We start from the raw sequence: 14253 nt of genomic DNA on the forward strand, positions 1-14253 counted from the left end.
ATAACAGTGGAAACTCTGTAGAGTCAGAAACTGGGTTTTAACCGTGTCTCTTTCCTAACTATGTGACCTTGAGCTTCTTGAATTTAAAGCCCAAGTGACTTACCAGTTATAAAGTGGGGATACCTACCTCATAGGATGGGTGTTAGGATTCAACAAGATATAGATAACATCATTTAGTCCAGTCTCAGCATGTAGTAGGTGCTTAAGATACAGGAAATATATTACTGCGTGCAATACACTGTACCAGTAAGAAGACTGAAGCCCGCTAGGTATGAGTCATGAAGAGCAGGGCCTATGCTATTTCAGTCAGCCTTATAATGCCGGCACGTAGCACGTGTGCTCAGCAAGGGGTTGTTGAATGAACAAATGAACAGTAATTTGCTAGGGTTGAATGAGCCAGAACCTGGTGGAGCCAGAATGTCAGCCCAGGTCTTGCTGACTCCACCTCAGGCCCCCACCATCTGTATAAGGAAGACCTGACTGTGGGGTGGGTTTGAGGACTGGGGGGACCATGACACGTATATTTGTCTGCTCAGTCTGCTATAGCAAAATACTACAGACTGAGCGGCTCACTAAACAACAGAAATTTAGTCTGAGAAGCCCAAGATCAAAGTGGCAGCTGATTTGGGTTTTGGTGAGAAGTGTCTTCCTGGCTTGTAAATGCCACCTGCTCACTAAGTCCTCATCGTGGGAGGAGAGAGAGAGAGCTTTCTGGTAACTCTTCTTATAAGGGCACTAATCCCCCTGGATCAAGGCTCCACCTAAATGACCTCACTTAACCATAATTGCTCCCATATAGGCTCCTACCTCCAAATACAGTGGTGCTGAGGGTTAGGGCTTCAGTGTATGAATATGATGGAGGGGACACAAGTTAATCCATATCTGGGTCCCCAAGCCAACTCTGACCACCCTGCCTTTCCCACAGGCACACTCTGTGAATGCTACGATGAGCTGGGCAATCGCTATCAACTCCCCATCTACTGCCTGTCGCCACCCGTGAACCTGCTTCTGGAGCACACCGAAGAGGAGAGCCTGGAGCCCCCTGAGCCCACCCCCAGCGTGCGCCGAGAGTTCCCGCTGAAGGTGCGCCTCTCCACGGGCAAGGACGTGAGGCTCAGTGCCAGCCTGCCCGACACGGTGGGGCAGCTCAAGAGGCAGCTGCACACCCAGGAGGGCATCGAGCCATCCTGGCAGCGATGGTTCTTCTCCGGAAAGCTCCTCACAGACCGCACGCGGCTCCAGGAAACCAAGATCCAGAAAGATTTTGTCATCCAGGTCATCATCAACCAGCCCCCGCCGCCCCAGGACTGAGGAGCCCATGGACCCCTGGGCAGAGAGGCCAGGGAGCTCTCTGCAGGGCCAAGAGGCCTCCCACCTGGAGCACTAGGCCCTCCCACCCTGCCGCTGCCTTTGAGAGCTGTCCTGTTCTTCAGGGGCACCTCTTGTGTACGGCTGCTGGGCAAGCCCTGAGAGGACCCTGCTTCCCGGGGACACCACGGGCCACCAGTGCACAGCACCCAGGAACCAGTGTGCTGCCACGCACCAGCCTTGCCAACTTGGTCAGAGAAAAAGCAACCAGGGCCCTCCACTTGGTCTCTGTCTCCTGAGGCAGGTTCGAGCCAACGAGGGCCAGCCCGGAGGCCCCTGGAGCCCAGATCTGTCCTCTGGTGCTGATGGCTGTGCTTACTCCGGTTTTCTGCTCAGGGTCTGAAGCAGCTGCTGTCTCCCTCCCCTGACTCTGCCCTGGGCACAGGGCCAGTGCCCTGGAGGGGAGGAGACCATGCGTGAGCCCCAGGGGTCAGGAGCCTGAGGCTGGCCTCTGCCTCTCCCAGCCCCTGGCACAATTGGCAGAGAGGAGGCAGTGGCTGGGCAGTGGTGGCCGGGGTCTGCACAGGGCCGTCTCCTGGCTGTGACCCTGGCGGTGGGGGGTCTGCAGCCTGGTCATGGCCCCACGGCAGGTCCCTGTGTATAGACATATCTGCATATTTATCAATAAAGCCTTTTGCTCCTTCCTTCTTGCTTGCCTGGCGTTGACTCTAGGTTCTAGTGTAGCTCTGTGGAGCCTGGAGCCAGTTCAGGGGGGTGGAGCAGGTGGATGTGCAGCCTGCCCAGCAGCTCCAGGCACCGCAGAGAGTATGGTGAAGCAAGCCTCGAACTGCTGGTGTTCAGGCCTGCGTTCTCGTGGGTCCTCAGGAAAACCCACGTAACCTCCGAGCCCGCTTTGATTATCTTTCAAGTGGAGGTGGTGCCACCTGCCCTGCCCCCTCCCTCCGTTGCTGGCAGGATTCAATGGGATAACGGACGTGAACTCACTTTGAAAGCCAAGGTGGCACCTCAGGCAGCATTAGTTAACCTGCTGCTCTGCTCCTGCAGCTCAAGGGTGCTGGCTTCCCTCTCCAGTCCGTGAGCCAGGCCCTTGGGACTGGGGGATGTGCAGTGTCCTGGAGAGAGTACCCTCGGTGACATGACAGTGAAATCTGACAACATTCCGATGATGAGCCTGTGTTGGCTTGCCACCAAGAGAAGCAGAGGGCAGAAGGAGCTGGGTCTTGTGCTTCCTTAAGGGAGAGCGTGCAGGTAAGCAGAGAGGGGCATCTTAGATAGGTTGTTTGGCTTAGGGCAAGCCACGTGAGTAGCGCGGAGGCACAGGGCTGTGGCGTCTTTGGTTCACTGGTAGGTTAAGCCTGGGTGGTGACCCAGGGCTTGCTCCCACAGGTCCAGGTGTGGAACTCAGCGAAGCAGGTCTACCCTTCTCCAGTTGGGAGTAGTTTTCTTTCTCAGTGAACGTAACCACCAGTCAGGGCAGCCTGACAGGGAAACCAGGGAGGGAAGGGTGATCAGCCGGAGCTGGAGCCCTTGTCAGCAGGGCTTAGCCCTGCATTCTGGCCCTTTTGGTGGCTTCTTTTGAAGCAAGACTCTGTAAGTCCCCCAGAGGTCCCCTGAGACAGACAGGTGAGGTTTGTCAGGGACCCATGGGTTTCCCGGGCGGCGCAGTGGCGAAGAATCCGCCTACCAATGCAGGAGACACGAAAGTTGAGGGTTCGATCCCTGTGTCAGGAAGATCCCTTGGAGAAGGATATGGCAACCCTCTGCAGTATTCTCGCTGCGAAAATTTCATGGACTAAGGAACGTGGCGGGCTACCGTCCATGGGGTCGGAAAGAGTTGAACGCAACTGAGCACACAAGCATAGCAGCCAAATGCAGCGATGCTTCACTAGGGGGCGCTCTGGGACGCCAGAGAGGCAAAGATCTGCCAGAGCTACAGGCAGAGGGAGGCAACTCCCGGTCTCCCCACCCCCCATCCAGCACTGCAGCCCAGAGGAGACGGTGTCTGCACCTCCCCAGAGCCAGCGAGCCTGTTCTCAGACAGCCTGGGAATGTAGGCCTATCTTGGGTTTCCACATTTGGGTCCCCACACTGGGACTGGCTGGGCAGGATTTCTAGGCATCCAGCAGGTGGCACTGCCATCAGAGCTGAGAGCAGCCAGGGGTCCTTGGAGCAGCCTGGCTGCCCTGGCTGAGGCCCAGCTGGGCCTGAGCACTCAGGACAGGCGCCAGGCAGGCTCCTTCCTGCAATCCCTGCTCTCAAGGCACTGGGCCTTCCGACTCTAATAGGCCAGGGACTCGGGGTTGCAACTGTCCCATCCTTCCCCCTGCACCCTGGGGCTGCCCGGGGTGAAGGTGACAGGTGGGGGAGGCAGGTGGAGAATTGGGCCAGTGAGCTCATGACAAAAGCGCCTAGCAGGGCGGGGGTGGTGGCCCTGGCATATAAAGCCCCTGGGGCCTGCCGAGGCTGGTTGCGACGGCACCATGGCAGACTCTGAGGAGGTGCAGCGGGCCACGGCGCTTATTGAGGAGCGGCTGGCACAGGAGGAGGAGAATGAGGTAGGGCTGGGGTGGGGGGCCAAGGGGGTTCTGGGGACACCCAGCTCTGCTGTGAAGGGAAGGCAGAACCCGGCTGCCGTACCTGGCAGGAAGGAAGACAGGTGTCCTCAAGGGCCCAGTTGGTGCTATTCCAGGGTGCTCCTGAGAGGGCGTTGTTGGTAGTGGGAAATGAAGGCTTTAGCCCCCAGATCTTGAGAGACAAGTGGCGAGCCAAGCTGGGTTCCCGGAGACCCTGTCTGCTCACTTGGGCCTTGAGAAGACAGGCTAAGCTACACAGAGCAGGACAGCCAGGATGCGGCCTGCGAGTGCGGGGCCCCGAGACCCCCCAGCTGCTGGGTGGGAGGCTGGGACAAAAGAAACTCCAGTGTTTGGTCCCTAAAGAAGGATAAAGACTGGGAGCAGAGTGAGGAAGGGATGCTGGCAAAGGAAACCTGGGTTTTCTAGGACCATCAGCCACACCAGGGGAGGCCTCTGAGCACAGAGGCTCTGGACAGTTGCATTTTCTGTGGAATAAAGAAGCAAGGGAGGAAGGTGTGGGCTGGTCCCACTGTTCATTTGATGGAAACGAATACTTGACCTGGGGTTTCTCTGCCAAGTGCCTGATGCTGGGAGGAATGAGGGGCTCAGTAAGGTCAGCCCCTGCCTCTCCCTTACCAACCCTGTGTTCATTTTAGCTGACATTTGTGAGGCGCACAGTCAACTCAGAAATTGTTGGCAGAGTGGAGACAGGGTGAAATAGAGGTGTAACTCAGAATGAAGGAGCACAGAACGTGGGTGATCACGTTGACCACGGACCCTCTTGAGGACTTCTCTGCGGACAGGAGGGCACTGAGTCAGGCCTTCAGGGATGGCGAGTGGTGATCAGGATGGGGAGGGTATTCCAAGCCAAGGAAACGGCAGGTGCTGATTTCCGGGTGTGGAAATGTGACGTCAGGAGGGAGTCTGGCAGTAGGGGCTGAGGCTGGGAAGGCAGGCAGGGCACAAACCAGCAGGCAAGGGCCACATGAAAGATCCTCCATGGCAGTGGGAAGCCACTGCATGTTGTTGAGTGAGGCACAATGGTGCCATCTGACCTGTTTTAGGAAGGCATCTCAGCCCTGAGAAAAACTTGGAGGGGGAGAGACTAGCCCTACCAGGAATGGGAGGGAGGAGATAAATTCGTTTAGAGGTTGTGTGTGTGTGTCTGTGTGTGCACTCAGCCGCTCAGTCATGTCTATTTCTTTGAGACCCCATGGACTGTTGCCTGCCAGGCTCCTCTGTCCATGGAATTTCCCAGGCAGGAATACTGGAGTGGGTTGCCATTTCCTCCTCCAGGGGATCTTCCCAAGCCAGGAATTGAACCTGGGTCTCCAGCATCTCCTATAGACCTCATTCATAAAAGGAAAAGTGAATGGGAGTGAGGAAGAGGGGAGGGTCAGGACTCTGGTGGAAGAAGACACGAGGCCTAGGGAAGGAAGGGCAGGTTTGTCTCAGAAGAGCTTGGACTGAGCCCACTGAGTCCCAGTCGGGGCATCCCTGGATCTCCAGGAATGCCATTTCTCACTCCCCCAAGGGCATGAGCACCAGGGCCAGGCAGGTGAGTCATGCTTCTGGACCATTTCTGGAATGCTGCCACTGGACACAGAGATCTTCAGCAAGAGGACAGGGAGCAGTCCTCATCAATTCATTCATCCAATAAATATAGTGGCAAGGCTGTCAGGACCGTGCGTGCCCACAGAGCCAGCCTTGCCACCAGTGCCTCCTCCGTGCCAGTCACTGTGCTACAGGTGGGCAGGCATTCTCTCATTTCATCTATGCGACCACCTATGAAGTAAGGCGGGAGTTTTGTAGTGTTGTGTTTCATCGACGAACAGCCAATTCAGGAAACATTTCTTGAGCACCTGCTACATGCCAGTCCAGAGAGGCAAATCCAAAGTGAGGGGCTCTGCAGTCTGAGTAAGGCACGGGTGAGCAGTAGAGACCCAGTTGTTCCCACCAGGCCCCAGCCCAGCAGCATTCTTAGAGGAGAGCTTCATGTCCAGCCTGCACCCCTTTCTTGGGATGGGTGGGGAAGGAGGACCTCGGACACCAGCCCAAGGACTGGGGCTCTTTGATGGGGGCTTTACTGGGCTAGGTCATCACTGAAGACTTGGAGGTGTGCAGAGCTGATGAGCCTGCCTGCCATCATCCATGAACTCATTCATTCATTTACTCTCCAAAAACTTGCTGAGCACCTACTATGTCCTAGCCTCTGTCACAGGTGCTAGGGTTGCCAAGATGATTAAGACCAACCCATCCTCTAGATGCTTCAGGGGCTGGCCAAGATCCCACATGCAGTAGTAGCTGAAGCTCTAGGCAATCCCTCGTCCCCTGGTAAAGATGCAATGTTTCAAGCGAGGCCAGTCCTGGGGCGACCTCAAACCATGTATACTTCATATGGAAGGGAGGCGCCAGTGGACTACAGAACATCTGAAAAAAAGCCCTGGAAAACCAGCCCTCAAATAACCCTTGAAGAGTATAACCCTTGGAGTGCAAAAGGCAGCTGAGAACTCTGGAAGAGGGAGTCATTCCTCCCCAGCTGCCACCTGGACTCAGCACCCTCCAGCCTGAGTGAATATCCTGGCAAGGTGGGGACTTCAGAGATAGGGGGCCTGCGCTTCGTAAAGAGTGTTTTCCTTTAGAACAGAGGAGGAGGTGATAAGGAAGTAGTCCAGGCAAGTAGGAGCTACAAATGGGGGAGAGACCTTGACAGAGTTTCCACCCTGTATTATTACAATGAGAAGGTTAATACTTGGGGGCTTCCCTGGTGGCTCAGATGGTAAAGAATCCACCTGCTATGCAGGAGACTCGGGTTCGATCCCTGGGTCAGGAAGATTCCCTGGAGAAGGGAATCAGTATTCTTGCCTGGAGAATCCCACGGACAGAGGAGCCTGGCAGGCTACAGTCCACAAGGTCACAAAGAGTCAGACATGACTGAGCAGCTAACACACACCCAAGGTTAATACTTAGAGTTCACTTCAAGCTGAGAGCTGGAGAGCTGCAGGTCCTATCCCTCAGATATCCTGAGAGCAACAGTTTCCATGCCCTAGGATTTCACAGATCAGTAAAACCTGAGGGCAAGAAGTGGGTAGCTGACAGAGTTCCCAAAGTTTTACATTGTCAAATAAGCCCATTAAAAAATACTCATCATTTATCACAATTATTTTATCAAAGTGAACTTTAAATGTCCCTAAACCTAACCCCCCAAATAAATATTATAATAATATTGAATATATTTAATTTCATGAAAACGCATTCTGCTAGCCCTTAATCCTATTTTGCTGGAGACCCAGGGCTGTCAATAGGCAGGTGTGTGAACTGGAGTTGGGGGTTGAGGCTGAGTTGGGGAGCCCAGCTCTGAGGTGGGAAGCGCAGCTCTGACCTGGGCCTCTCCTGGACCAGACAGGAGTGGAGCAGGTGAAGGGCTGTGAGGTCACACAGGAGGAAGACTTCTGGGGGTGTCCTTGAATTAGTTGTGGGGGAGGCTGTCAGGTCCCCTAGGCACAGCAGACAGATCCCAGAACCTGTCCTCTCCCTGGTTCCCCAGAAACTCCGAGGAACCACCCATCAGAAGTTGCCCATGGAGATGCTGGTGTTGGAGGATGAGAAGCACCATAGGCCTGAGAGTCCGTCCTTACAAAAGGTTAAGGTAAGTGCTCGGAGAAGCCAGTGTTCGCCCTCAGCAGAGAGGCCAGGCAGTTACAGTCTTGCTCCTCCTAACATAGTCCATGAACCTGCAGCTCAGCACCGCAGGGAGGTGTGAGCGATGCAGCCTCCTGGCCCCACCCCACACTTGTGAAGGGGAATATGCCACCCCCAAATGTATCACTTTGGTATTCTGATTATTTTTAAAAGTCATTTGAGAAAAAGCCAGTGCAAGAAGAAATACACTGACCTTCCTTTGCTCCCCAGAAAGCAGGAGATAAATCTCCCATGTGAAGTTACCCTTCCTCTATCAGGAAAGTAGAGAGCTTCCTTATCACCAAATATCAGGAATTCAGGGCTGAGAAGGCTGTATAAACAAAACTTGTTGTTTCTTCACTAATTAGCTCCTCCAAATCCAAACGCCTTTGTCTTTTCAGTGCTTCACGAATGTATTGTTTCCTCGCCTAAAAGATATAAAAGTTGCCTGCTTCAGTCACTTCTTCGAGTCTCATATTTTTATGGACTACTACACATGAAATTAAATTTGTTTCTCCTATTAATCAGTCTCACATCAATTTAATTATTCGACCAGCCAAAGAACTTAGAAGTGAAAAAGGGCAGGGGTGGTGGTGGTAAAGTCTTCCTCTGCACACCTGCTGAGTCAGAATCTGCAGGTGTCCAGGATCCCAGGGGATCACTTTGGAAGCGGCAGTGATGAGACTGCCATACAACAGGGCGTGTGGTAATGGGATGCGGGGAGGCTGTGTGTGCTGATAGGAGAGATCTCCATGCTGCTCACAGAAAAGCAGTTTCCAGACCACAACGTGGAGGGTGATCCTGTAGGAGAGGGCATCAGCTGAGCTGTGATAGAAGTTACCTCTGGGAGAGAAGGGCTTTCGTGTTTCTGTATTATTTTTATGACTCGAGAGAGGGGTGGAGGGAGGGAGAGAGGCGGAGAATTGCACGGAAAGATGAGATTCAGGAGCCGGTTCTGGAGGCCTGGGCTAAGAACTGCCCTTGAGATTTCCTCATCAACCCCCCAGCCTATGTGGAGCCTTGAAACTGGGCAACTCCCAGCCAGCCCCCTCAGGCCTGCCCGGTCCCTCGATCTGAGGCATCTGTGTCGGTTTCACTGGCTTCACCTAGTCCTGGGCGGCAGAGTTAGATCTGGATTCTTTCTTCCTCGAGAGGCGCTCCCTGTCCTCCACCTCCGGCTCAGCTCAGAGGTCCCCAAGCCCCACACTCCGTGCCCCAGTGTGGAGTTGATGGGCCATCCCCACGCAGGGCCAAGAGCGCGTGCGGAAGACATCTCTAGACCTGCGGAGGGAGATCATTGACGTGGGCGGCATCCAGAACCTCATCCAGCTGCGCAAAATACGCAAGCAGAAGAAACGGGAAGCCCTGGCCGCCTCCCAGGAGCCGCCTCCAGAGCCGGAGGAGATCGTAAGCGTTCCAGGGAGGACACTTGTGTGGAAAAGGGGAGCCGGTGGAGGGGAGGATGGTGCGGCTCACCTCGGTGCGGATCACCATAACTGCATTCACGCCCTCCAGACGGGCCCTGTGGACGAGGAGACATTCCTGAAAGCTGCGGTGGAGGGGAAGATGAAGGTCATCGAGAAGTTCCTGGCGGATGGAGGTTCCCCTGACACCTGCGATCAGGTGATGTTCTTTCCGGGCCCTGCACCTGTACCAGCCTCCTCTTAGAGCTGCGCCTTGTGAATTGAGAACAGGCATCGGTGTCCTTTGAGAGGGGGCCCCTCAGAAGATTTGGGATGCCCCCTTCCCTTCCCCACACAAGTCTCTAAGGAGACTTTCCAGCTTGAACCACCTCCAGAGTAATACATACCTGGATATTTAGGGGGAAAAGAGGAGGGAATCAAATACAGAGTTGAAGACCAGGAGAAATGGGCTGGAATCCCACCTGCACCATGCCCTGGTTCAGCTTGTGTGCTTGGGGGGCAGTGAGAAGGTCCCCAGTGCATAGGAGGCCTCCAAGGCTAGTCCCACAGAGCATGAAGGAGCTGACAGAATGTGGACCATATGGGGGCCCAGCACAGGGGTCAGAATCAGGCTGGGATAAGCCCTGGTCTCAACCTGGGTGGATGATGAGGACAGGCTGGGGCCCTGACTGTTTCTCTGGGGACAGTTTCGCCGTACTGCCCTGCACCGAGCTTCCCTGGAGGGCCACATGGAGATCCTTGAGAAGCTTCTGGAGAGTGGGGCCACTGTGGATTTCCAGGACCGGGTGAGCAAGAGGGCAAGTATTGTGTGAGGGGCAGGAGGTAGGTCCAGCACTAATAGACTCCCTGTCCCGGCAGACCTCCCACCTGGGACATAAACAAACTGCCTCGGGGCCAGGCCCCACTGCTAGTGTGTTGTGTGAACTTGTGTGAGCACCACCTCCTCCCCAAGCCTTGTCTGTAAATCTGGCCTGGACTAACGGACCCGCCGAGGGTTCTCCGGCTCTACTCCACCCACTGCCCAGCCACTGGAGTGTCACTGTCCTTCCCCGGACCCTTCCCCTGGATATCTCCCTGCCCTCTTGGCTGGGGTCCTTTCCCCGAGGGCACGCTCTTCCCTGAAGCTCTGCAATGAGGCTCCATCCTTCCTTCCTAGCTGGACTGCACAGCCATGCACTGGGCCTGTCGTGGGGGCCACTTGGAGGTGGTGAGACTCCTGCAGAGCCGAGGAGCAGACAGCAATGTGCGGGATAAGGTGAGGCAATAATGCTCACAGATGTCGGGGTGGCAGAGTGGAGGGGAGGGAAGCAGAGGGCAGAAAAGCAGAAAGTAGGTGGCTAGTGAGCTAGTTTGGTTTCTGGGGTGCCTCAGAGCCTGGGGATAGGTCTTGCCATCAGCAGCAAATCCTTGGAGACCACCATCTGGGAATGGGAGCAGGAAGAGCAGAGGAAATCCACTATCTTGGTGACTTTAGGACCATGCAAAAGATGCAGGATTTGTTCACCCCTGCAGTCATTCATTATCCTTCTGTTTGTCCAGCCAGCCAGCCAGCCAGCCAGCCACGGAGTCATTCATCTGTTCACTTTCTTATCCATCCACCGTTTTGAATTCACTCAATCCTTTGTATGTAACCTTGAACAAGTGATGGCCTCTGAGCCTGTGTTGCTCATCTATGAAACATCTTTGCAGAGTTCTTATATGTATTGGATGGGGAAATGTATGTCACGTAGTTATTTATTTAACATAAGACTGATGTTTTGTAAGCTTTTGCTGTGTATGTCACGTAGTCATCTCTTGATAAATGGCATCTATTATAATTGTTTTAAAAGGGCAGAGGAGGGAGCGGTTGTTCACATCTGAGTGAGAGGGGAATCATAGAAGGCATCCCAGAAGAGGTGGCAGGTAATGCCTTAGAGTTAGACCATCAGATAGGATGATGGGAAATTACAGAGCTCCCTCCCGCTCCTTGGGAGAAGGCTGGAGTTGACAGCCCCTCCACCCTCAGAGGCACACCAGAGCCCAGGTCCCTTCAGCCAGCATGTTCTGCTTCCTCCCACCCAGCTGCTGAGCACCCCCCTGCATGTGGCAGTCCGGACGGGGCAGGTGGAGATCGTGGAACATTTTCTATCCCTGGGCCTGGACATCAACGCCAAAGACAGAGTGAGTCTCTGGGTTCCCTCCTGCCCAGCCCTGCAGGGGTTCCCCGTGCCCCCAGCGCTCCCTGTGCCCGCGGGCTCCCTGTGCCCCCAGCGCTCCCTCTGTCCCCGCGGGCTCCCTGTGCCCTGCGGGCTCCCGCATGCTCCCGAGAACTCCCTGTGTCCCCGAGCGCCCCCTGTGCCCCGAGGGCTCCCTGTGCCCCTAGTGCTCCCTGTGCCCCGAGTGCTCCCTGTGCCCCGCGGGCTCCCTGTGCCCCCGCGGGATCCCTGTGCCCCCGAGTGCTCCCTGTTCTCCCGAGGGATCCCGGTGCCCTGAGTGCTCCCTCTGTCCCCGAGTTCCCTGTGCTCCCGAGGGATCCCGGTGCCCCCAAGCGCTCCCGGTGCCCCCAGTGCTCCCTGTGCCCCGAGCGCTCCCTCTGTCCCCGAGCCGTTCCCCGTGCCCCCAGCGCTCCCTGTGCCCGCGGGCTCCCTGTGCCCCCAGCGCTCCCTCTGTCCCCGCGGGCTCCCTGTGCCCTGCGGGCTCCCGCATGCCCCCGAGTGCTCCCTGTTCTCCCGCGGGCTCCCTGTGCCCCGAGCGCTCCCTCTGTCCCCGAGCCGTTCCCTGTGCCCCCGAGCGCTCCCGGTGCCCCCAGCGCTCCCGGTGCCCCGAGCGCTCCCTGTGCCCTGCGAGCTCCCGCATGCTCCCGAGGACTCCCTGTGCCCCCAGCGCTCCCTGTGCCCCTGAGTGCTCCCTGTGCCCCGGAGTGCTCCCTGTGCCCCGAGCGCTCCCTGTGCCCCGCAGGCTCCCTGTGCCCCAGTGCTCCCTGTGCCCCCAGCGCTCCCTGTGCCCCGAGGGCTCCCGTGTGCTCCTGTGGACCATGCTGAGTGTCACATTGGTTCTAGGAAGGGGACAGCGCCCTGCATGACGCTGTGAGGCTCAATCGCTACAAAATCATCAAACTGCTGCTCCTGCATGGGGCTGACATGATGAGCAAGAACCTGGTAAGTTCCCTCCTTCCCTGATTCAGTAAACAGGGTGCACTGGTTTCCCAGGCCCTGTCCCAGGCACTCGGAGGAAGGACAGAACTGAGCAAGACTTGGCCGGCCTGCTCTCGAGACACTGTCACAGTGGAGGGCTTCTCTGGGCCCCTGGGGATTGGGGCCCCCCTCAGCTTCCCAACTCTCTATGCTTTTCTACATCCAGAAAATCTAAGTGCAGAAAACAGCCATGAGGGTAAGAGGACTTCCCAAAGCCCCCCCCGAATAGAACACAGGGGGTCCTAAAGTCCAGGCTCAGGGAGGCCAGAGTTGTGGAGAAACAGAGCTGAAAGGAACCTAAGCACTTGGTACAATCATTCCTAGCACCCTATATTGGCTCCTGTGGTCCCCTAGTTTCTTTAGGATCCTATGTCCCCTCGTCCAAGCTCTTCTCTGGGAACTAGAGCAATCACAAAAGGGAGGAGAATTGAGTAAGGGGGCATCATGACTCAAGAAAGGCTGGCAGGAGGGGGCACAGTGCAACATAGGGGTAGGAGATTAAGAGGTACCAACTATTATGTATAAAATAAGCTACAAGGATATATTTGCAACAAGGGAATATAACCAATATTTTATAATAACTATAAGTGGGGTATAACCTTTAAAACTGTGAATCACGATATTGTATACCTGTAACTTATGTAATATTTTACATCAACTATACTTCATTAAAAAAAAAAAAAGAAGCTAGCTATATGAAAGAAAAGAGGAAGGTTGAGGGAATGGTGGGAAAATCAGGAAGATGAGGGGAAGGTGTAAATGAGGACTTAACCTGGGCATTACTCACATTTTGAAATGGAAATTTTCCATTGTGGAGGGAGTCCTGTGCATTATAGGATGTTTGAGCAGCATCCCTGGCCTCTACTCAAGATGCCAGAAGTACCCCCGACCCCCAAGTTGTCATAACTAAAGATGCCTCCAGACATTGCCAGTTGCTCCCAGCTGGAGGCCACAGGTATAGGTGAAGCACCTTTCTGGGACAGACTTCTCAACAATGACCAGATCTCCTCTTGGTTCCCCCAGGCAGGAAAGACCCCCACGGACCTGGTGCAGCTGTGGCAAGCCGACACCCGGCACGCTCTGGAGAACCCTGAGCCGGGGTCAGAGCAGAATGGACTGGAGGGGTCCACCGAGAGTGGGCGGGGGACCCCCCAGCCTGTGGCAGCTGAGTAAATGCCTGTCCCAGCCTACCAGGCACCTGGCCTGTTCCCCTGCATACAGCCCGAGGGTCATAAAAATGGCCGTCCCCGCTGAGGACACCATTCCTCTGCATACACCCCAGGAGCACCCACAAGCTACTGCAATAAAAAAAAAAAAGTCATTTTTGCTATGTGTGATATTTGTTCTATTTGTGCCTGAAATATTTAGGAATGAAGGAAGACTGGGAGCAAGGATGGGCGCAGGCGAGAGGGGAACTTGGAGCCTTTCCGCCCTCCTACCCGAGGCCTCTCCTTGCCTCTTCCCTCTCACCCCACTTCCTAAGACCCAGCGTGGATCAGCTGTGCAATGCACTCTTCCTGGGTCCCCCTCATGGTGACAGCTTTCCAGCGGGGCTGTGTACGCCCAGCGCAGGCCTGTCATGTGGCAGGCTCGGCAGGAGGAGCTTGGCAGGGGTGTGGGGCAGTCAAGGGGCGGCAGATCCCAGGCAGCTTCTCATCCCGCTGGCAGCACCTCCCACAGGGCCGGGCCAGGCTCAGCCAGTCAGCTCAGCCAACCTCGAAACTGCCAAGCAGAAGACAGGAAGCCAGCCTGGCTCCTGGCTTTGGGGCTGGGAACTGTGGGAGGAGGGCCCAGGCCCCACTGGAGGCAACCTTTAGTGTCAAGACCCCAGGAACCAGTCCTCTGTCTGGCCACAGAGACACAGGCTTGTGGCATTTCTCCAGAGGCTCTCTGAGGGCAGGGAGGACCTCCCTGGAACCATAGGCCTAGCCTCTGACCCTGGAAACACCCAGCCTGGGCCTGCCTGAGGGCCAACAAGTCAGGGCAGGGGGCAGCAAATTTTTAACTCGGAACGTTGATCATTAACAGGGGTAGGAAAGAGTCCAAACCCAGCATCCCTCAAGGGCAGAGACC

General features: G+C 55.7%; 2 protein-coding genes across 3 annotated transcripts in view; both read left to right on the forward strand.

Moving 5' to 3' along the window:
- Positions 1-2012, forward strand: part of UBTD1 (ubiquitin domain containing 1) — a 51052-nt gene extending 49040 nt beyond the window's left edge. For both annotated transcript variants that reach the window (XM_042238490.2, XM_015103358.4), the window contains one exon: positions 926-2012. In XM_042238490.2, the coding sequence (XP_042094424.1) occupies positions 926-1311 (386 nt within the window). In that variant the 3' untranslated portion in view covers positions 1312-2012. The remainder of the gene's footprint in view (positions 1-925) is intronic.
- A 1559-nt stretch (positions 2013-3571) lies between these two features.
- On the forward strand, positions 3572-13514 carry ANKRD2 (ankyrin repeat domain 2). The gene is given in 10 exon segments (XM_027960604.3): positions 3572-3777; positions 3779-3884; positions 7450-7551; positions 8832-8990; positions 9099-9206; positions 9694-9792; positions 10164-10262; positions 11069-11167; positions 12046-12144; positions 13204-13514. Coding segments are annotated over 10 exon segments (1074 nt in total). The 5' UTR covers positions 3572-3724; the 3' UTR covers positions 13354-13514.
- The last annotated feature ends 739 nt before the right edge of the window (positions 13515-14253 follow it).

The sequence above is a fragment of the Ovis aries genome, chromosome 22 (assembly GCF_016772045.2).
Source record: "Ovis aries strain OAR_USU_Benz2616 breed Rambouillet chromosome 22, ARS-UI_Ramb_v3.0, whole genome shotgun sequence".
Taxonomy (NCBI): domain Eukaryota; kingdom Metazoa; phylum Chordata; class Mammalia; order Artiodactyla; family Bovidae; genus Ovis; species Ovis aries.